Raw genomic sequence first — 24,776 nt, 5'->3', positions numbered from 1 at the left:
TGTATTTGAAACTCCCTTACTACTTTTTAAACTGGCCACAGCATCTTGTTGTCTAATTTGCTACACAGGAGAGTTAGAGGTTCTTGCCGACACTTGAGGTTGCCCAGCTTCTTAAAATGTACCCATTCCCTGGGGTCTGCAGCGGCATCTTGTTGTGTTCTGAATATTATTGTCACCCTCTTCCTGGCTGCACTCTACACTGCAAATGATTATTTCTCTTTTAATTGATCCACCTGTTTGCTTTCTAACCAAGATTATAAACTAGAGGAAACAATCAAGCATGAAGATCCCGGGAGAGTGAGATTTTTCCTAAGAGCTAAAATGAGACCCTATCCAGCGAATAAAATTTCCTGACAGCTTGATTCTTCTGTGCTTTCGTCATGACATGGGATAGTGAATGGCATGGGGAACCTGAAGTCAGATTTTGGGGGTTCAGGTACTGAGTCTGGGTTGTTTGTTTGTTTATTTTTTTGCACTTGAAAACATTGGGTAGGGCATGTAACCTCCACGGGGTTTGTTTGCTCTTATGTAAAACAGGGATGTCTGTCATCTCAGTACGAATGCCATGTTGTGAGAATCAGAGGGATTACCAATGTACGGGCTTGTTACAAGATCGTTAACCAACAAAGGCTCTTGCCAATCTTCCCAGGAAGATGAGAACAGCTGTGTCTAGTGCATTAGACATTGAACACAGAGTCCACCGTGCTCTTAATGACATATTAGATAAACTGTTTAATTTAGGTTTTGGAATTAGAAAATCCAACTTCAAATCCTCCTAGCTGCATGATCAGCAATGACTGAAACGTCATGAGCCTTTGTTATTTCATTTGTGAAATAAATAATAGGCTTGTGGTAAGGCTCAATAAGGATCTAATAAAGTCCCTGGCATGTAATAGCTACTTGATAACTAATAGTTGGTTTTTTTTAGTGAGCATTCTCAAATTAACTGGCCAGTACAGTCGGAGCAAACCTTGTCCGTGTGTTTCTCAGTACTAAGTAAGAATCCACTAAAATTTCTCCCACTGGAACCAATGGGGTGGGTTCGAAACTCCAATGGCAAAACACTGAAGCCACCTAGACACCTTTGGGAGATTACTTACAGGCTGGCCACCTAAGGGAGAAGTGAATCCCTCCAGAGGTTATTGGTATAAAACTCTAACCAACAGCATTGATTTGTATTCGATGATGCCAAGTGGCATCCAACCCAATCTTTCCTTCTTTGGACGTTTAAATGCCAAATTCATTGCCCTGAGTCAATGTCACCGCATAGAGGCCCTAAAAGACAGGGTAGAACCACTCCTGTGGGTTTCTGAGACAGGAGTAGAAAGCCCTATCTTCCCCCCTTGGGGTGGCTGGTGGTTTTGAATTGATGACTGTAGAGTTAGCAACTTAACATGTAAAGACTGTGCCACCAGAGCTCCACAGACGGAGCCTGAACTACTGCTTCCATTGACTGTCGGTTCGCGCTATGCAGCTCCTCCTCAGCAGCCGCGTGGCCATACCATACCACTGCCATACCACTGTTAACCTGGTGTTCCTCCATGCTTCCTTATGAGCACCCGGAGACACGCTGCTGCTCTGCCTGATGAACACATTCACCTTCCATGCTTAAATCTGCCATACGGTTCTGAAGAACTCTCTGTTCTGTGGTTTATATGACCTCCCTAAAATGTGGTCCTCACAAATAACTTTAAACAATGTTTTCTCTTTGGGTACAGTACAATATGACCTAATGCTTAACATTAAATTACCTGCTTGCCTTTCGGAGAACATCAAATACATCTCTTAGGGTGGCGGCATTCTGAAATGCGTTCGGAAAACTAGAGAGGACCTGCCACACAGCGGTCTGCTTCTGCAACTCTGAGAAGAAGGAAAGTGCTTTGACCATTTCTTGAAACATCACTTTCTGGTTGTTAGGATCGGCTGATATCTAAAGACACAAAACCACAGAGAGGTCAACACTGAGATTTCACAAAGCTTCATGTCGATGAAAATCTCAAATGTCTACATTCTGTACATAAGCAGTTCTTACAGGTTTCTATGAAGCTTGAAGTCATTTTTAATTTGGAAAAACAATAACTATTTAGAATGCTCTTACCAATAACTGGTTGTTTTCTATCGTGCCAGAAATGGACATATTTAAAGTGTTGTCATTAAAGCTCTTTTCATACAATATATGAAAAGCTTCAAAATGTGCATGGAAAAATTTCATGATCTTTGAATGCTGTTTGCAATGAGCTTTTTGAAGATCTATTATATTATAAAGCGTGTATGTGAAATTTATTTCTGGAAAATGCTAGCTGCTGAGTAATATTCCTACACACACATAGACATACATACACTTTATATGTACTCATGAATATGCATGAAAACCCTTGATATTATAATTATGCCTTTTAGTTCAAACAAATATTTCCAAATTTTTGTTGCTGTAGCAGGAAATTTGTTACAATAAATTACTTACAGTGTGTAAACCTATGTAACCCACTTTTCAGTACAAATCATTGTAATAATCATTGTACTATAGAAATAGACAAAATTCATTGTACATTTTTGCTTCCTCAGATGACAGAATCCAGCCAATGCCTTCAAAGATAAACTATTGTCTTCGTTATAGTCTCTCATTCACTAGTTAACTAAGTATTTCATCTCCATAATTCAAAGTCTTGCTGAAAATAAGGTTTTGAACAGTGTATTCTTGACCACACTTTTATATTCCTCAATTGCTGACTTTAATAAAAAACAATTTTAAGTGTTTTACATGCTGACTGGAGTCTTTATACCAGTGTCTCTAGCCCAGTCCATTCAGAAATGTCGGATTACTGAAAGGTAATTTACACAGTCAGTGCTTGATAAGAATCATTTACAATGAGGCAGAAAGAATCAGGAATGGACATGCTTCATCTTCTGCTGTCAACAAAATCCCAGGGTAATTGGTAGTGGTTTGAGGAGCATCATTTTATTTGGATTTTGAGGGGTTTTCAAAAATTAAATTTAGATGATGTGGGTCTTAGACCCAGCACTGTAGCTTCAGGTCCTGGGTGTCCCATGGCACAATGCTGTTGGTTCTAATGGAGAACATGTTGGGGTGCCTTGCAGTCAGTTCCACCTCTTAGCCGCCCTTTGTACACTGCCCGGCCCTGCCACGTCCTCACAGGTGTTACGTACAACCCCACTGGTGCAACCGCTACTTCAGTTCACATCACACCACTGAGAGCCGTCTTTTATGCTGACACTCTACATGGTCAGGCATTCTGTCTGCTGGAGAGGGACGGATGATTCCATTAAAGGCTCGCTCTTCAAATTAGGTTTCATGCCAGTTAGGAAAATGAAAAGGAATTTCTCAGTGTTCTAACTGCCCGTGGTTGGCTGTTGGTTGTTTTTTTTTTTTGTCTCTCAGAGTTGAGCTATTATGCTGACAATGTTGTTGAGTCATATTATTTTCAAGCCCCTCAAGAAAATGGTAAGTCTTCATTTACCACAGAGAAAAGCAAGATGGTATTTCCTCAGATGTTCCTAGATTATGATTTTTTTCAGCAATATTGAAATGGCTTCAACCCTTGGATGTTGGACTAGTAATTGGGCAGTACTTTGGGTGAAGTGTGCTGTTCAAATCTCTGAGTCAGGAATCCAGGAGTTGCATGAACATTGACATCAGTATTTCTCGGTTCACAGGGTGACAGAATTGCTTTTTGACTCACATTGAGTCATTTAATGGAGTCAAGGATGGAAACAATATATACTTGTGTACCACCTTTATTGTTTATGAGGTCTTTGATCACATTATTAAAACAGCCATACTCACCTGAGAGATCTGTTTTCTTAGTTCTTGGAGAGATGTCTCTAAAAGGGACATGTTGGAAATGCAAAACTTATTAAAAATATTCTTTCCTAGCATGGTCCAAGAGAAGGCATAATCATCCAGGTATGTCGGATAACTTTCACAGAGTTCTCTTCGCATATCTTCTGAAGTTGAATTTTGTTTTAATAGCTAAAAAATGTATGACAAAAATAGGACAATAATTTTAGTGTATATACATATCGACATCTCCTAATCTACAAGGAAATGGACTTGTTTTCACAAAAGCCATTTGAAGGCCTTGCATTAAACCCACTAGGAAAATAACAGAAAAACACATTGGGCTTACCCATGAAAAGTTGCCAAGAAAACGCTACCATGGTTAATTCTTGCCACAGCTGCAAATTAAATGATTCATCAGAGAGACTAGGCTTACTGGTTTGATAGACTCCCCTCCTGTGTTAGAATAATCAATGATTCATGATCTTAAGGACAGCATTTCCCAAGGACAAAGGAGAGAAGGTTAGGAAAGAAAGGGGACCAGAGACAGGACACAAGGGAGGAGGTAGGACGAATCAGGGTACGTTGGCTGGAGGGATTGCAATGAACGAATGCAGACAAACTGGGCCTGAATTGTCGAATGTAAAACTGATGGTTTGCCCTATAAATCTTTACTTAATTCACAATAAAAAGTTTAAATATTAACTGATTCCCATAAGAGTTGCTTCAATTAACTCATTTGTGGTTTCTGACCAGAAAATCTAAATGCACCAGTTATTTTCTGACAAAATATGTCAGGCATGAAACCCTTAGTCATTTCTTCTTGACACAGCCACCAGGACTCAGGTGTCCCAGTTCTTTGGGATGCTTCACGGGAGATTGGCTGTGATCCTCTTGGAAGATTTTTAAATATTAAAGGAACCTGGCCATCTATATTCAGGACCAACGGTGTTCATTTAGAAAAAAAATTGGCTAAACATGGGCTATTTTTCATTTACAAGAATAACCCTTCCATTTAAATTTTATGCATAGAATTGCATAAGGAAAAAGTCCATGCATATGGGAAAGACAGTACCATTACCCAACGTGAAATATGGAAAACGTTTTCTCTATGGAGTCATGACAACTGCCCCATATGTCACAACAGTAACATGTCACAGAGACAGCACATGTTTCTCCTAAACTAATGATCATACTCACTGGGATGGAATTGATCTAATCCTTATGAACTCTCTCCCTAATAATCACTTCTCAGAACCCTGTGAGGTGACGACCAACCTTTTCGAACACCTCAGTTTCCAGAGATTCGCCTTCTGAATGTAATGGGAAAAGTCCAGATCCACCCAGTCTGGGATGGACCGTAAGAATGAGGTCTCCTGGCCACCCCTCCATATCTCTTTCCTAACATTGTGCATAAGTTCACGCCAACATGATTTCTCTACTAAAGAGTTACAGAAAGCAGTAAAGGGGGAAAAAGAGGAACCCAAAAGATTACTGACATATCATCCCACATTTCATATCCCTTCCCTGCTCCAAGTACTCTAAAAATATGTATCTATACATAGAACATTCGTTTGTGACTTATCATCACCGGATATATGGCTCTGTGCTGCATCACAAAACCCTGAAAATGTATTTCATGAGAGCAAGAGAACTTGGGGATTTCACTGTGACAACGTGGTATTTCTGAGAATTGTACTGTTATGCTAGATATTACATAACTTATCTGATCCACGGTTATGCCGGTCTGTTTCTAGACACCAATATTCAGGAATTACAATGGAATAAAATAACTTCCCTTAATTTCCCTGATGTGGGGAGGCTTTAGACTGGAATTAGGTACCGTCAATATTATATAAAAAAGATTTTCAACATCTGGACTCGACTGACTGGGAGAAGAGTTAGTATATTTTGGCCAGCACAGGCAGAATTTCCTTGATAAGCATGGTGTCTTTCTCCAGCACCCATTTTCTTTTGTTATCCTTGTTGAATTATTTACAGAAACAGGTTTGTTAATGTGCCTCAGTTACATAGAATGTTAGTTAGGGCTGGGGTGGGTAATTAATAGAGATAGATTAGCCAGCAGACCGGGAGTGGTGAGGGTCACTGGAATAAGATTAAAATCGAGCGACATTTCCCTGAGTTTCTGATGAAAGAAATATCGACTGCAGAAGACATGGCTAGAGTATTTTAATAGTTTGTATTCATCTGGCCAGAGTGACCTAATGTCTCTATTTTGAAAAGTTGAGGAGCGAGGCAAGTAACTTGAACCTATGAATGTGGTTGGAGGAAAGATAATAAGGAAAGGGAATTGTGATGAATAAGAGAGTCTGTTTTTCCTAAGGGCATTCACATTCAATTCTTAGAAGGTCCATAAGCCTGTGTACAAATGCTCGTGCAGATGCACACAAATGCATACACTTAACTTACAGGCTATCGATTGACTGCTCTGATAGAAACATATCTGTTATAACCCGAGAAATGTGAATGCTGATGAGCCCCAGTGAACAGAAATCCACAGGTCTCTAAAATACATTTTAAAAGATATATATAATCTGGGGTGGGGGGCGCTTTTCCACAGGCATGAGGGTGGATGAGGCCGTGGGTTTATAGCTTCAGAAAATGAAAAGCTGACACAAGATGCCGCCCTGTATCGTACGAGTTGAAAGTCCTCAGATTGATTACAGGAGTTAACAGAAAAGCCAATTAATACCTGAGAACTTGAGGAGTTGGAATGATCTCAGAATGAAGCATTTTATGAAAATGTTCCTGTGTGGAAAAATATTCTCCCTGAGGTTTTACACTCAACTGGCAAGATGCTTCCAATTTAGGGAACGTTCTGATGAAACCAGAAGGTCTTGGTCCTATTGTTCCTTATTACCTGTTCATTATGAACCAGCTGTGTAGTTACCTTTTCCAGGCCTAGGAAGCGTGCGAGCACTTGACTGCCATTGAAAGTGTCCATCCCGGTACTTTCCAAATGAGGACTCGGGTTGGGCAATGTGGTGGCTGTAGTGCAAGAAAGACCAGGTTAGCATCCTAAACACACCAGAAAGCGCATGGTCACGGGAACCTCCATGAACATCCCCAGCAAGAATGCACTCAAGCATTCATCTGTGATGAAAGTTTTATACTGGAAAAGTCACAAATCCCATTGCTTTCTTTTTTTTAAATCATTTATTAGGAGCTCATACAACTCTTATCACAATCCACACATACATCAATTGTGTAAAGCATATCTGTACATTCATTGCCCTCATCATTCTCAAAACATTTGCTCTCCACCTAAGCCCCTGGCATCAGGTCTTCATTTTTCCCCTCCCTCCCTATGCCCCCCTCCCTCATGGACCCTTGATAATTTATAAATTATTATTTTGTCATATCTTGCCCTGTCCGACATCTCCCTTCACCCATTTTTATGTTGTCCATCCCCTAGGGAGGAGGTTATATGTAGATCCTTGTAATCGGTTCCCCTTTCCAACCCGCCCTCCCAGTATCACCACTCACGCCACTGGTCCTGAGGGGATCATCCATCCTGGATTCCCTGAGTTTCCAGTTCCCATCTGTACCAGTGTACATCTTCTGGTCTAGCCAGACTTGCAAGGTAGAAATGGGATCATGATATTGGCGGGGAGGGGGAAGCATTTAGGAGCTAGAGAAAAGTTGTATGTTTCATCGTTGCTAGCTCGTCTCCTCCCTGAGACCCATCTGTAAGGGGATTTCCAGTGGCCTACAAATGGACTCTGGGTCTCCACTCTGCACTATCCCCTGATTCACTATGATATAATTTTTTTGTTCTGATGATGCCTGATATCTCATCCCTTAGATACCTCATGATCGCACAGGCTGGCGTGCTTCCTCCATGTGGGCTTTGTTGCTTCTGAGCTAGATGACCGCTTGTGCTTTCTTTCTTTTTTCCCCTTGGCTTCACATAAAATTGTGATAATTTGGGTCTGCTTTTGGTTTCTTTCCAATCCTTGAGATGGCATTTGCTTTCATGCCAGTTTGCGTCATTAAACTTCATCACCAATATTATTGCCCAATAAACCGAACCATTTGTGTAGAGGGCCAGAGAGTGTGAGCTGGCTCCACTAGCCCCATAGATTCATCACATCCAACATCTGTTCAAAGGACCTGTCAGTGCGCATCTGGTGATAATGGTTTCCTTTTTAATTATGCAATTGGGAGGCTGAAATCTGCTTTGGATCATAAATTTTCTCCTCCCCATAGTGATTTCTGAATAATATTTCAGATCAAATACCTGGGACAAAGCAATTAATCTGATCTACATTTGACTCTAATGAACTAATTCCCAAAGTGGCCGCATCTAGTACTGTTAATAATGTGGCAGAATATTCTGGATTTGTAGCAGTCATGAGCAGACTACATTCCTATGTGTGGCATATTCATATGTCAGCATGTTAACGTCCATGCATGTCAGATAGTGGTACTTTCTCATCCTCACAGCAAGGATTACTAATATTCAAAGGCACCCATGCCCCATCATAAGTAGGACTTGCCTTTCGTTTGAATGCCGGAGACTTAAGGATGTACTGTGCATCGGACCCCTTTCAGATCTGGGCAATACAGCTGGAATGAGACTGGCCAGCGTGGGAAACACAATCTGTGGCTGCTGAGCAAAGCAAAGCTTCCTGGCCCACCACCCCATGACCTCACCACGACTGTGCTTTAACCCACTCAGCCGAACAACCGCAGGTCATTCACAACAAAGCATTAACTCCTCAGAACCACTCACCACTAGATTCCACTACATTAACATTGAACGCTCTTCTTTGGTCCATCAACCTCTATTGGAATGCTGTTTAATGTCCTCGAAGCTTAACTATCTCCTGGCTTTTTAAAAGATTCGACTTTATTTCCCAGAGCCACATGCTCACTAACCTACAGGCTAGCAGAGGGGCTTCCTGAGAACAAGAATCCTTGCTTCATTTGCTGTTACCTCGCCAGCACCTTCAACAGTGCCCTGAGGGTAGCAAGCATCCAAAAAATATTGCATGAATGAATGCAAATGCCTTTCTATTTCAATATTTTATCTAGCTTTATTTGTAGTTTCTGATGGGTTTCTCACAATTATCTGCATCAGAAACATTCAGGCATAAAGCTCAGGGCCCCACAGGTTTTAGGCACTCCACTAACTTAGATGTGGAGCAAGTACACATGCTGTAATATGCATTCAGGAGGGGGATGGCAGGGGGAAGGAAGCAGTGTGCAGTAGAAGCAACACTGGTCTGACAGTCATTCTAGTTCCACAAATGATACCAGTGCCCTGCATGATCACAGACACAGTACTTATCTTTTGGGCCTCATGTTCCTCATTTATGACATGGAAAGTTAAGACTTACTGGCAGGGGAGATTCCATGATCAGAAATGGAAAGTCAAGACCATACTCATTGCCATGAAGTCTATTCCAACCCATAGTGACCCTATAGGACAGGGTAGATCTGCCCCTGTAGTTTTCCATGGCAACTCATAGTGACCCTACAGGACAGGGCAGATCTGCCCCCGTAGGTTTCCATGACAACTCATAGTGACCCTACAGGACAGGGCAGATCTGCCCCTGTAGGTTTCCGTGGCAACTCATAGTGACCCTACAGGACAGGGCAGATCTGCCCCCGTAGGTTTCCATGGCAACTCATAGTGAACCTACAGGACAAGGCAGATCTGCCTCTGTAAGTTTCTATGCCAACTCATAGTGACCCTATAGGCCAGGGTTTATCTGCCCCTGTGGGTTTCTGGGACTGTAACTCTTTATGGGAGTAGAAAGCCTCGTCTTTCCTCAAGGAGCAGTTGGCAGTTTTGAACTGCTGACCTTGCAGTTCGCAGCCCAATTTGCAACCACTATGCCAACCAGAGCTCCTTATGAAATGGAAAGATTGAATCCATTTCTGAGATTCCTTTCAGCAAATTTTTATCATGTGTTTGATAGCCATATCACGGACATCTAATTGTGGACACTAGGGTAGCATCCCCCACACCTCTCCTACCCCCACCCCATGTAGAAGATGTGGGTTCAATTCCTGGCCAATGCACCTCTGATGAAGGCACTCCTACCCATCACTGGAGGCCTGCATGTTGCTGCAATGTTGACCGGTGTCTGAGATGTTTCCAGACTAAGGTAAACTCGGTGTGGCTGTCTAGTTCAGACAATCAGCCAATGAAAACCCATGGGCCCTTGTGCACAGGGTCGTGCTGAGACAGGTCTGGTTGGACCACAGTGAGCAGCAACAACCCGGAGCCCCCAGCGGCTAAGTCCTTTCTGGGAAAGAGGTCGTAGGACCAGGTAGATTGCTGGCTCCAAAGGAGTACTTCAGTAAGAACTTAATTTCTAATTATTCTCAAGAACTTTACATAATGGTGCTGCTACGCAAAGGTAATCACAGGAACAGGGAGGTCTCCTAGGGATGTTCTAGTCCTCTTGGAAATTTAAAATGTAAGCCTTTTAAGGATTAGACCTTCACTGGCTGTTCCCAAAGGATTGCTACTCCACTTGACAGCAGAGGATCACTTACCCGCGGATGCGCGCCTGCTTCCTAGAACTTTCGTTTTCTGGAGTGATGAATGGCTGTCCTTCCCCAGGTTGGGCGGCGTTTTCAGACTTTCACTAGAAAAGAAAAAGCCAGGGCTCTTTGACTGCAGCCACATCTGTCTCAGTTATGGCACTGCCGCTGTGGGACAGGGTCCGGGGCTCACCGAAGGCTTGTACAGTTTTCATCTACTTCCTGAGATCTTAATGCAAGAACGCACTGCACCATACACCAAGGCCCACATCAGTGTCTCCAAGGTGCATTTTTATTCTGAGAAGGCAGTCTAGCATGAGTTTTAAGATCATTATTTTTACTTTAATCCTGTCTAAAGGAAATGATTAAAAATAAACTTTAGAGCTAGGTATGAAAAGTCTGTATGAGAATTTCTTTCTTTCTCTTTGTTCTTTAAGAACAGATAATGGTGTCGGATGGATGCAAGTCTGAAGGTGGTTTTGGAGACAAAACAGGTCTGCTTCTTTGTGGACGTGAACAGAAAAAGCAAGTCTTCTATGTCAACTTGTAAATAGAACGGCGAAGACTGTAAGGATCAATATCAGTGAAAGAAGATAAAGAGCAAGCATTTATTGAGTATTTAGTCTGTGCCAAGCACTGTGGTTGGAGTCATTGGGGGCGATGCCAGGTGTCAGTGGAAGAGCCACATGAAGACACTGTCATTCTACCCAAGGCTGGAAGGTGTTACTAATAGAATGCGTGGTGCCGGGACTCTCTGACATTCTAATCACCCAGCTTCTGAAAGGAAACAGGATTAAACTTTTCCTCAAGTTAGCAACCTTAAAAAAATCCTTCCCATGGAGGTGATTCTGGTTAAAATGGAGGAAACCACATTTTTTCGTGAAAACTGGATTATATCTAAATGAAAGTGCTTCAAATAAGATGTCTGTGTTTCAAAATGAAAACCCATCCAAGAGGCTCAATGCAACTATTTTTCAGAATTCTGAAAAGGGGATGGGTCTCTTTTCCCCCTGTGCCTTTCTCTCGTTAAAATGGTTTCCTTTCTTTTGAGAATGTATTGTTGCTTTATTTGAACAGTTTAGGTGACATAAAATTCACAAATCATACAATGCAATGGTTTAAACATATTTTAAAAAGGTGTATGGACACCACAATCAATTTAAGAACATTTTCTTCTTCCTTGTCCGCATTAGTATGAGCTCCTCATTTCCCCCAACCTTCCTGCCATAACCCTAAGAAACTATGAACCCAGTTACTGTCTCTATACATTTACTTAGATTTCAGATAAAGAAAAACATACCAAAAATAAGTACCCCCACAATAACAAAATAAAACAGAGGCAAAACACAATTGAAAAGAAAGTAGGAAATAATAAAAAATATAAACAAATTTAGAATGGGTCAAAAGGGAAAATAAATGCTAAGGTGTTACAGTTGAACCGAACTACATCTGCAGTAATACATTGTCCAATGCACTTTGTCCAAGGCGTCTCACATCCCTCGGATGATGGTCCAAGGGGATTCGTTGTAGACTTAATTCAAGTGGGGAACCTGCAAATGGATTTTGTGCTTTCAGGTTCACCCATAGCCTTCTGTAAACTGGGTGTTCAGAATTTAAGCTCTAATGCAGTTCCCTCCTCGGGTCTTGGATTTTATTATTAACAATACTTGGATCACACAGGTTGCTGTGCTTCTTTCTTGTGGACTTAGCTGACACCTCACTTAGATGGCTTCTTCTTGTAAGACAAGCCTTTAAGACCCCAGATGCTGTTCTTTCTGATAGCTGGACACCTGAAAGTTGCTGTATCTTATTTTGTTATTTGTAAGCATGAACTAAGGTACATAATGATGGAAATAGGATGGTAACAATCAGAAAAGAGGAAGCTCTGCTTACACTTGTGGTTAAATTTCATTGATTCTCTAGGAGCCTGGATAGTGCAGTGGTTAAAGTAATCCACTACCAACCAAAAGGTCAGTGGTTCAAATCCACCAGCACCATGAGGGATAATATGTAGCAGGAGTCTGCTTCCATACATTCACAGCCTTGGAAATCTAAAGGGGCTGCTCTACCCTGCTCTACCCTGCTCATCTTCTCCGGGGACAATCGTTTAAATGGTCTCAACTGCAATGGGGTGGAAAGATGTAAATCTTGGTCCCAGGGTACTCTGACTTAAAATAGAAGGAAAATGAGGCATTGCCTTTTATATTATTCATGCCCTTTTTATAAAATGATGAGGAGCAATGATATTTGTTTTCCTTTCCCCGTGTTTTTCCAATATTCCTTATAAACTGCTCTGGCTGCCCAAAAGTTCTGCCTTCTCACTGTACATTTGAATTATTCATGACCATGGTTAGAGTCCCCTAAATCTTCTTACATTTCTTCCACTGACTATCTGGATGAGAAAACTGCCCAGATTAAAAGAAGAGCTGATCTGAACCCGTTTCCTTCTCTCAAACAGCACTTTTACAAAGGTTGAGAAAGTCGTGCTTACTTTTCTTTGCCTCGCTGTTTTTTGAGTTCAGTTTGAAATACTATGAGAAGGCCTGCTGACTATCACCCCCTGTGGACATAAAGGGGTAAAACAACCTTCATATAATTTAAGGAAATAGGGACAGAGGCACAAATCAAAGGACAATGACCTCAACCATGAGCAAAGCAGCAGCAGACAGGGCAAACAGACAGAAACGGACCCGGGAGGGAGGGCCGGGAAGAAGGAAGACAAGGCAGTGGGAATCTCAGACCGGCGGGAAAGCAAACGCTGTCTCTGCTCCACAGGGAACGCCTGGCCCAGTCCCTGGGATTCCACTCACAGGCTTTCTTGAGACAGCAAACAGAGACAGCTCTGTTGGTTCCCAGTTGAGCAGCTCAGCAGGGAGCTAACTCAGCAGGTGCATTTTTGCACACTGGTGAATCTGCTGCTTGCAAACCAGGCCATTCGGAGAACCCCCTCCTAAGGCGCTTTCCTTAATCCATGGTGACAGGGGGACCCGCCCGACAGACTCAGAGTCCATCTCAGGGTGCTCCTTAGAGGGGAGGATGGCAAGACTTGGTCTTACAGTCTTTAGACATGCTGCCAGGAGAGACCGGTCTCTGGAGAAAGACGTGTTTGGTAGAGGGGCATCGAAGGCGAGGAAGACCTTCAGGGAGATGGAGCGCGGCAACGCCCAGGGCTCATGGACAGGAAGAACGGCGAGGATCATGCAGGATCCGGCGCAGCGCGTCATTCTCTTGTACGTTAGGTCGGCATGGTACCTAACAACAGCACAGTAGCCATTGAGGCATTGGCTCTGGATCCTATGTGCCCTGATGCTCCTTTGCTTACACATTTCTCCCCGTTTATCATTTTATTTTGTAAATAGTACTTGATGCAGTAGTCTGTCCATACCCCCACTGTTCATTTTTATTTTTTAATCATTTGATTGGGGGCTCATACAATGCTTATCACAATCCATCCATCCATCCATCCATCCATCCATCCATCCATCCATCCATCCATCCATCCATCCATCCATCCATTGTTTTAGGCACATTTGTACACTGGTTGCCATCCTCATTCTCAAAACATTTGCTTTCTACTTGAGCCCTTGGTATTAGCTCCTCAATTTTCCCCTCCCTCCCTCCCTGACCCTTGATGAGGTAGTTAGTTTATTTTGCCAACCTGGCCGATAAACACATGTGGGTTAATTGAAGGGCGGAGGGATAAATGGCTCAGTGAGCCTCGTCTTTCTAGTTCTAGGGTCTGTTGTTTTCTGATGGTTGGACCAGGGTGCAGCTGCCTTAGCCAGTTCTCTGCTTCACCTGGCAAGGCTCACTTCCTGTAAGACATCCCTGAGGAGAAGCCACATGGACCTACCCCGATGCAGCCCTGGGTGCTGGAGCAGCCGTGTGGAGATCCCTGCCAGCGCTGAGATGCTTACACGCTCACTGATTCAGCTTTCCTCCTGTAGTCAAGGCGTCATTACGTGTGTTTTGTGAGATGGAGGAGGACTTTGTGGATTGGTGTTCGGTTAATGTTCGACTTGTGGGTTTGGGTAGCACTGGGTTGAGATGTTTTCTTGATATGTATTTAAATTTTATATAAAACTCTCTCTTATATGTGAGTTTATGTGGATTTGTTTCTCTAAAGTGCCCAGACTAACACACTTAATAATTTATAAATTATTGTTATTTGGTCATGTCTTACAATGTCCAATGTCTCCCTTCACCCACTTTTCTGTTGTCCGTCCCCCAGGGAAGAGATTATATATAGATCATTGTAATCGGTCCCCCCTTTCCACCCCACCTTCCCTCCACCCTCCTGGTATCGCCACTCTCACCACTGATCCTAAGGGATCATCCATCCTGGATTCCCTGTTTCCAGTTCCTATCTATACCAGTGTACGTGCTCTGGTCTAGCTGGATTTGTAAGGTAGAATTGGGATCGTGACAGTGGGGGGAGGAAGCATTTAGGGACTAGAGGAAGGTTGTCTGTTTCATCGTTGCTACCCCCACGGTTCCTTTAAAAAAAATCAATGCACAGCAGAGTATGGAAGGTCAAGGACACATTAAAGCAAAGACAAATTCAAAGGTGATTCATTCCATGAACTTACTATTAAATTGCTAACGGTCAGCCTGTGTAAGGCAACTAGCCTTACTGTGTTATTGGTATTCTTCAAACTTTCTACTGATCATGATTATGCTTATAGGCAAAGTGCTGTATATTCCATGCAGCTTTGGTTGACAAGCAGGCCCCTTTTCATGGTTTCTCACAATCTGAGCACTTTGCCCATAAATATTATGCCATTTATTACATACATTGTGTGTGCTTGTGTACCTATTCCTACCACTTCTCCCTCTCAGGCTGTGCTATCCTTGAGAGCAGGCACCATGTCCTATTCATCTTTATAGTTTAACACCTAACAGTTCTGCACCATAAGATCTTACGGATGATTGATCAAAGAGAAGGTATTATTGGAGTGTGGCAGAAAGAGCTTTGGAGTTTGAAGATGCCTTTGGAATCCCGGTCCGCTTGTTCTAGCAAGAAGTTAGCCATCATCTCCCTCATCTGTGAATTAGGAATGACTATGCATATCTTACCAGGTTCTTGTATCATTTGAAATGTGTGTCTCAAGTTCCTGCCTGGTCTCAGCCATTCTAGGCAGTCATCAATATTAGCTCTTGGTCAAAGTACCCACCAAAAGAGATGATGCAAAGACACAGCCTGCACCATAAATAAGGAGCAGAAACCCCATAGACATGCATCTACGCTCCAGATGCAATTTCTCCAGAATATTACAGACTTCAAGAACACGCAATACCGCCGTTACTTGATCGATGAGGAACTTACAATCTGATGAGTAGAGTGAGAAAAAGGCTCTTGCCCATGCCCATGGTTTGCAACCCCTTCTCCATCGTATGGGCTTATTAATTTCTGGGTTGTTTACTTATGAGAGGAAAATTCCATTTGTTAGGCAGTGGACAGAGACGTGTGTTGGCAGTTAGCAGGGCATTAATCGCCTGGCAAACATCAGCACCTTGATTATGTATCTCATTGAGGACAATTACTAGTTTCAGGAGCACCTTTTAAAAATGGCCCCTTCCCTGCTCTCCTTTGTGGCATGCCTGATTTGGCAAAGTTCTTTGAAGTGGTAACAGCACTGATGACCCCCAAACCACAAGAATAAGTTTACACAGGACCTACTGTATTGACTTAATCCATTTATCTGCCTACATTTATTACATTCACACTGTATTTGAATGTCAATTGGGGGCTAGACTTTTTTAATGGCAGAGGTGAACATTAACTATAATATAACGAGCAAGTAAAAAGAAAGCAAAACAATAAAGCAGGGATAACAATCCACTGAAGATAAGAACTAAAGTAAAGCTATGCTCAAGAGACAGATAAAAACAAGCAGGGGGCTCTGTAACGATTGTATTTTTCATCAAGCAAGCTCATTGGTTCTCCTTCCGCCTTACTCCTGGCCTCTCGTCACAGTAAGATTTTTTTCTTTCACCCTTTCACTAAGCTGATGGCTCTGCTATGGGGCCCATTTTATACCTCCTATTTTGTACCTCCTATTTTATACCTCCCTAACACAGTGGTTCTCAGCCTTCCTAAAGCTGCCACCGTTTAATACAGTTCTTCGTGTGGTGGTGACCTCCCAACCCTAAAATTATTTTTGTTGCTACTTCATAATTGTCATTTTGCTACTGTTAAGAATCAGGTGATTCCTGTGAAAGGGTTGTTTGACACCCCCCCCAAGGGGTCACGACCCACAGGTTGAGAACTGCTTCCCTACTGTGTTGGGCTGCTAACCACAAGGTCTGAAATTCAAAACCACTAGCCACTCGTCAGAAGAAAGAAGAGGCTTTCCACTGCCTTAATAAGAAGTTACAGTAAATAAATAGATAGATAGATGATAGATAGATAGATAGATAGATAGATAGATAGATAGATAGATAGATAGAGGACGTTAAAAAGCCCAGGAACCCCACAGGGGAAGTTCTACTGTGCCTGATAGGGTCACCAAGTGTCAGCATAGGCATGACGGTAGTGAGTTTGGAACAAGGGACCTTTGTCCATGTCTGGAGGCACATTTGATTGTCTCAAGTCCAACAGTTCACATTTGGCAGCTTGTAAGCAGAAGTCAGAGATCCTGCTAAACATCTTACAATGCACAGGATAGTCTTACCCACGCCATCCTCAATCAAAAAGTATCCGGCCTCAAATATCAACCACGCCAAGGCTAAGGAACCCTACATTAGACTATCACCGGGAAGTAGTTATCCAGTGATAACTCATGCCCATTTCCACATCCCAAGGCTGATTCAGGAGAGTTAATCATTCTATTCATAAGAATCTTCTCTGCATATACTCAAGCATTAGGCCAAGCACAGATGCCTTCTACATTCAGCACAGTCTCCACTAATTCTAGAAAATTCAACTCTTAGGGTAATCTAAGAAAGTCTTAATCAAATCGCCATGTATTCGTGAAATTATTTAACTACCTTTCCTTGCCCCCAACTGCCTGCATGGCTTCATGAAGGTGCTAAGGGTCTCTCGGATACGAAGATGAAGACACAAATGCTTTGGTAGCATTTATGGGGCTCTGTTTTGGAGCAGAATCCAGGGATAGAAACACCATAAATGGAAGAATTCTATGTTGCGGGGGGATAATAGATCCCGTGTAGCTTTTACTTCCTCTCAGACATGTCTACCAACAGTCACATTTGGGAAATGTCACATGTATATATAGCACAGCAAGGAGAAAACGCATGCACTTTCACGACGTGTCTTTGTGTTGCCTGTAAGCAGGAAAGATGACCTGTGTAGGTGGTCTCTGTATGTGCTATGGTAAATCACCTATAAAAGTCATTTCCACCAGGAAAGAGACATATGGCAAATCCTGGAAAGAAAAACCCTGACATTTCTTTTGGTCTCTTAGATTTAGTTAAAATTTTTTAATCCCCTTCGCTCAGAATTGTCATTACATGGGTATGTAGGAAGCCTGGCGAGAAGGGGTGAGATGTGCTCTCAACCCAACTGTGATCCCAGTTCCAGACAACATTCCCTATTGACTTTGAACGACAACTAAGGACACTTAGTCATTGAGGCCCTGTCAGTGTTCAAGGCTATCTCGTCTCCTTAGTTAATTCCAATAAGAAGTCATCCATAGGAACATTTTAGTGATTTTGTTGTTGTTACACTTCATGCTGACCTCCACTCCTCAGGACCACCCATGTTTCTGAGTTAATCCCTGCCTGTGCCAGTTCAAAACGTGCCCCCTTCTGTCCGGTATGCAGATCTTTACAGTTGGCCAGTTACCAATCCAATCTACATCAGCTCAGATCTTAACATTTGGAAGTACCTGAATATATTGCACTGCTGAGAAGTCTCTCTCTCTCTCTCTCTCTCTCTCTCTCTCTCTCTCTCTCTCTCATTCTTAGGAGGGTCTATTGAGATGTAATATATACCAGAACTAATACATTTATAAAAGTAACTTTTTTCTAAAAGTATAATTTAAAGTACTTTGATGAATAAATGAAGAAATGTTTTAAGGGGTAGCTGTTTATCACCAACATGTAAAATATGGGAGAGGATGTGACAGCATGCATGAAGTTCTATCCAGTCCTACAACAGACAGATTATTATGGCAGCTCTACAAAGAATTTTAAATTTTCTCCATCACAGCCAATAGCAAATCGCCCTGCCCATTCCTGTGTGCAAAGACGGCGACCTGGTTCTCTTTCATTAAGTCATTAAACTCTGGGCTTCTTGCTCCATGGTCTATCACAACTATGACATCTAGTCTGGTAACCACTTCCTTATCTGTCCTTAATGATGTCACACAGCAAGGCCCCTACATGAACTCCCCTAACATCGCTCCACCCCAATGACGGAGCTCCATCGGTCAGATTCCGAGTCCTCTGAAAGAGGCCAGGTCTTGTGCCTGTGTCACTGTTCAGCCCTTGTGGTCTAATATTCTGGGTTTAATGAGATCTGAGCACATATTCATCACACATGGCGTGTTTCATAGTAAGTTATCTGTTTACTTTTCTTTCCTCTCTCCCAGGCGATTGCAAGTTCACATAGGGCACCTTCAGGAACTTGTGCGGTCTCCAGCATTGTTCTTACTGAACAAGGCCATGCAGGTAAAATGGGTTTCTGATGAATAAAATTTTAACCTTCCTTTTCACACTAATCCTAGATAAAATTGTTACTCAATCCTTGTAACTTAACCCCAAATTAATACCAACTGAGACCTATACACCCTCCTTCATCCAATGTGGAGCCAATTCTTTTTCTACTGCCACTTGCCTTGCATCACCAGTAATATCTTTAGGTCAGTTTCTAAACTCATCCTCATTTTGTAACACTGTGCGAAAGACCTGGTGCTTAAAGTTATCTCTGAATAAAATCTGATGAGCTGTATTCAGGTTCTGTGGGAGTCACACATAGGCGTGAGGGATGGGGTTGCAATCCATGGGTCATGAAGGGATGTCAACATGACAGAAATAGAAAACAAATCTGCAAAGGCTGTTCTTCCACCCGCTCCAGAGGAATTCTGAATCACATTCCTAAATAATGACTGTGAGCTCTGGGGGTGCTCTTTGCTGTTTGCCCACTGTGTGAGCCATGGCAGAGCCAGCAGCCCCCGCTGTTCTGGTGTATTCTTAGAGGCAGTGCAAGGGCAAGGACATCAAGGGTAAATCCTGTGGGGGTGGGTCATCCGTCGTGCAAATGAGCTAGAAAACCGTACATATAATCTTTTATCTTTTTTTAGACAGGTAGTTAGACTTGCTACTGAGTGCAATGTTGGGTTTTTGCTAAAAGCATATCCTCCTGAAGCTAATGTCTAGTGGAATATAGATTTAATAACAGAAGGCTAGTGCCCATGCAGAAACAAAAGCAAAGTCAAACAAAAACACGACACATGGAAACTCAAAAAAACTACTTGCTGGCCCAGCAAGTAGTGACTTCAGTGTGACCACCTCCCGCCACAGAGGATTTCGTTAAAATAAGCCTGGGGGGCCTCTTTTGATGATGCCAAAGGGGGCATTTGCACCCTCATCTGCAACGCAGAAATGAATGATTGTTGTGTTGCTTAATGAGCCTGTGCTGACGAATCCTCCTTCCCCAAGGAGCAGCAATTCAGAGAAACCATTTACCTAGAAGCCATGTCTCAGTGTCACTGCACGGCTATCTAAGCATAAAAGTTAATAGCATGGTGGGGAATATCATTAATACAATTTTATTATTGTACATAATTTTATAAGTTAAGCTCTAATTATGACATCGTTTAGGGAAAATACTAGTAAACGGATGGGAAGCTTGAGCTGGACAAAGAATGGGGAGGCTAAGCAGTGGCCTGGAGATTAGAATCGAACTGAAAACAACAACAAGGCAGACAGGATTAGTTATCTAGAAAATACTCAACAGAGGAGCCAATAAATCCGGAGTTCAATCCTAGCTCCAAAGGCATTCTCTTCTACATGAGCTAGAAAAAGCACCCCTTTGGGCACTTTATAGTTTTTTATTTCTCAGGGATCCTTAACTATTTGGGAGACTTAGTGCTTCATGGGGAAAACAAGGGTAGGTAAAGGAGAGTGTCCCACGTAGAAGGGTCATACGATCTGTAAATGACTGACCTTAATTCTTCTTGTATCACCTCCAGCATTTAGTTCACAGAATGTCCACCTCAAGTACATCTTCATAAAATTTTACTTGATGACCCTTATCGAAAGCTTTCTTCCTACTTTAAAATTGGGAGGAATCTTGTTTTCAGCATCTCTTGTGGATTAAATTGTGTCCCCCCGTAAAATATGTTCTAACCCCTATAACTGCGGATATAATGTGGTGTGATGTAATGATCTTGCATAATGAAATCTAATGTTTTAATGTGCGCTCATGTAGCATATAACATTAGATTCAGGGAGAGAGATGAGGCTTTCTACCCCAGTAAAGCTCTATGATCTCAGGAACGCACAGGGGCAATTCTATTCTGTCTTATAGACCGCTAGGAGGGGCCAGTGTATAATATGTGCTACGCCTCCTCACTTGAGCTGTAAAAAGAGTACATTGGCCACAAAGATAACACCTTAATGAGGAAGACAGAAACGATATGCTAACCCTCTACAAGCAAAAGAACCAAAAAATACCCAGGCTTCTGACTAAGAGTCAGTCAGACCAACCTCTGATGTAGACTTTTAGCCTCCAGAACAGTAAGAAAATCCATTTCTGTTCTAGAGTGCTACACCCTTGTGGTACTTGCACTACGGCGGCACTGATTAAGTGGGGCTCACTTGCTGCCCTCTAAAGCCCTCTTTTCCAGTTTGGTTCACTTGGTTGCCAGTCTCTCCCTGGCCTTCTTGCTGGTCTTTTCTCAGATGTCACCTCCTAACAGAGGCCTTCTCTCCCAAACCTATCAAAAACACTGTTCCAATTCTTAATTCAAGTTCTAGCCCATATCCTGGTTTAATTTTTCATGATCACATTTTTCATCATCAGTAAAAGGTTATTTATTTGATCACTCATTTATTACCTGCTCTTAATTAGAATGAAAGTAAGAGAAGGGTAGAGAATGTGTCTCATCCCTCCGCTGTATTTCAATGTCTGGGGTGGTGCCTAGCACACAAAAGCTTCTCAACCACCATGTCTTCAATATTCTAATGAAGAGACGAATGAACCCCAGGCTTACGTTAACCATCAAGCCCAGTTAACTTAGCAAAATAACAAAAATCACAATGTCCAGTCAATTCCAACTCGTGACCCTGCAGGGTGGAGCAGAGGCTGTAAGTTTTAAGGATGCAGAAAAGCCTCATCTTTCTCCCAAGGAGCAGCTGGCCTGGTGGATTTGAGCCACTGACCTTGAGGACAGCAGGCCAACTCATAATCCTCTATGCCACCAATGCTCCTTTGAAATAACAAAGCCAGTGCAAATTAGCAACTCAAGTCACATGTATCCCAAGCATTTTCCTATAACAACTCTTGGCACATCTACATGATACATCCGAGGGTTGACAGTTGCTTTCTGCTGCAGTAGCACCCACTTTATGGGGTGTTCAAAATTAGGCTGATGGTGTTAAAGGGGAAACGGTACCCCATGCTAAACACCTGAATGTGGAAAGGTGGCAATCAAATCGCTTTGTTTGTAGAAAAATGGACACCACGACACTGACTTAAACCTTATGCTTATGGTTGAGTCCTAGAGCAACATGTCACTGGCTATTTGAGATAGGATGGCGACACTAGAGGGACACAGAGAGAACGCCTTGGTCATCCATCTTAAAAAGCAACATTTCACTGAGTAAACTATCCTTGATCTCCCCAAATCAGTCATTCCTGTTTGTCCTGCCTGGTTCATATCTGTTTACAAGATATTTGTATATTTGCCATGTTTGTAAACATAGAAAATGAAGTTTTAGGTCAACTTAGAATAGCTTGTGAGTTATTAGAAAACAACACTTCATCTCTTAACACAACAGAACATTCTGAGGAAGGGCTCCTACCTGTCTTTCAGCGGTGTCCCAAAGATTCCTTTCCTGCGAAGCATATCTTGTGGCCCATAGGGTGTGCTTTTACACTTTGAGTCTGTGTCGCAGAGCAGGGTTTGCAGGAACGGGAAGAAGCCGGCACTAGGAAGATTTCGAGGCGCCATGTAGCCTGAAATTTGAAAGAAAACACAACAATGATCACATCACTATGGTGCATTTTACGGAGGCTGGCTAGCACAGTGAGCTAATCATCAGACTACTAATGGGAAAGTCAGTGGTTCAAGCCCACCAACACCTTCATGGGCCATTTGCTTCCCTAGAGATTTATAACTTCTCATACCTTATGGTGTCACTAGGCGTTGGAATCAACTGCATGCCAGTGTGTGGGGGGTTTTTTGGTTTGTTTTTGTTTGGATGGCACAGTTGCCCCAGAATAAGAAAGAAAGGTTGTAACTTCTAGTGGGCGACTAAGAAGTCCTCCAGCCAATCCTGCCTTAGCAGCTAGCATCCGCTGCTAAGCAGGAATCGACTTAAAGAGGGTTGGTTTTTTAAAAATAAGACTCATCTTCATTTGCTAATTTGTAAGAAAAGACTTGAAAAGACTTGTTGCCCACCATTCTCTTACCCTGGGATATATTATAGCAAAATATAGGTTGTTGCATGTAATGTTCCTAGATAATTTACAAAACAAATCCTTATACTCAGATGATGAAATACAGCACAGGAATAAAAATGCTTCTACTATTTATTTGTTAATATAGAAAGATGTTTATAATACATTGTTCATTTGAAAGAGTAGGCTAGAAAACATCAGTAGAGAATAATGAGAGAATTATAAAAATATATAGATACACATATATGTTAAAACATAGAAGGTTAGACCACCAAAATTATATTAAACTTTGTATATTTCACAGTACTTTTATTTACCTCCACTTTTGACACTGTATTAACTCTTTTTCTAGAGTACACATGTCTTGTTTGCTCCTCAGAGCCCTGACGCATGCAGCTCACATTCCTGATGCCAAGAAAAGGATAGATTTCTTTGACAATTTAGCATAAGAGCTTATTTTTCTCATGCACATAAGAGTCTCCCCTATTTAAAAACCAAAAGAAAATGAAATGTCCAAATTGGCACATTTTTTCCTAATAGTTAAAGTCACAGAAAGCAGGAACCATTACAGTAAAGATTCCTGTAACTGTGACATGTTTTTACAACATGTGATTATCACATACACTTGAGTCAAGACAACAGGTAAGCCATAAAACAGTATCTCCCCACAATCAGGTTCAATATAAAAATACTGGTTTTCTCCATTTTGGAAACTATGGAGGCGAGGATTTCCTAAAGACATGCTCAGGAACTCAGAATTATGAAACTGAAATTAAAGCAAGAATTTGACTTCTTCACAAATCTGTAAAACTGTTGAGTCTGTAGCTAGTACTAAAGATCCGGTTTCCTCTGAAAGAGACTAAGAACATGTGGGGGGGGGGGGAGGTGTGATCCATATGGTAAAATATGAACTACTATACTGTAATCAACATGGGAAGCAATGTGATCAAAAGAATGTTAATACAGAGCTGACAAAAGGAATAAAAAAGGAACATAAAAGAAAGCGGAGGAGGGTCATATAATAGTTGACCAGAGAAAAAATAAAGAAGAAAAGATAGAGAGACTTAACGATGCTATGCTACTGGCTTTGAAGGTTGACGGTGAGGCCCCGAACTGATCCACGCAGGTGGCCTTAAGAAGCTAGAATAGGCAAAGGAAGAGGTTCCCCCTGAGAGGTCTCCAGATGAGTCTCTGGAAAGATCACAGCCATAGTAGCATCTTGATGTTAGGCCTCTGAGGCTAATTTTGGACTTCTGACCTAGAGAAATGCAAGGCAATACATCTGTGTTGTTTCTAAGCCATTGGCTTGGTGGAAATGTCTTATAGCCGCAATAGGGAACTAGCATCTGTGTGAACCACACTTGGAAAACTCAGAAAACCGGAAGCTCATCGAAGGACACACTGCGATCTCCTGTGCACCCCTCTCTCGGACTCCAGTAAGACCAGTACTTCTTGGAACATTGAATCCACTCAACATTGCAGTAGACTGGTTATCCCCTTTGGTGCTTTCCTCAGAGTGTAATTCCACGATTATGTCAGAGGCTAGCAGCCTTAAAAATGGACTTAAAATATTTCTTAATGTTTTATTGTGATTTGAATGGAGGCTTATAGATTATATTTGTTTTCCCTTCAGCAATTTATATACATTTTGTTTTGTGTCATTGTTTGCCATCTCTACAATATAACCACACTCTTCTCACTTCCTGTGTTTATCGTTTCCATTTGTCCTTCTTCTCGGTCCCTTCCTGCCTTCTGAGCTTTATACTCCCCTCCTGAGCTTCTGGGGTGGATTGTTCTCAGGAGCGCCTACCTTTGGGGGTTACTGATCATCTGATAGGCCTGTCTGTCGCCGGACTGAAAGTCAAGCAC

The 24,776-nt window shown here is 42.1% G+C and overlaps 1 protein-coding gene across 1 annotated transcript in view; it reads right to left on the bottom strand.

The window, feature by feature from the left end:
* Positions 1–24,776, bottom strand: part of ABCA12 (ATP binding cassette subfamily A member 12) — a 194,028-nt gene that overhangs the window by 107,796 nt on the left and 61,456 nt on the right. The window contains exons 3-7 of the mRNA XM_075530221.1: positions 22,310–22,463; positions 10,331–10,422; positions 6,711–6,808; positions 3,806–3,991; positions 1,752–1,930 (exon numbers count right to left, since the gene is read on the bottom strand). Of these exons, the coding sequence (XP_075386336.1) occupies positions 1,752–1,930; positions 3,806–3,991; positions 6,711–6,808; positions 10,331–10,422; positions 22,310–22,463 (709 nt within the window). The remainder of the gene's footprint in view (positions 1–1,751; positions 1,931–3,805; positions 3,992–6,710; positions 6,809–10,330; positions 10,423–22,309; positions 22,464–24,776) is intronic.

The sequence above is a fragment of the Tenrec ecaudatus genome, chromosome 13, assembly GCF_050624435.1.
Source record: "Tenrec ecaudatus isolate mTenEca1 chromosome 13, mTenEca1.hap1, whole genome shotgun sequence".
Taxonomy (NCBI): domain Eukaryota; kingdom Metazoa; phylum Chordata; class Mammalia; order Afrosoricida; family Tenrecidae; genus Tenrec; species Tenrec ecaudatus.
The sequence above is the reverse complement of the archived record's forward strand: the minus strand, read 5'-3'. Positions and strand labels throughout refer to the sequence as shown.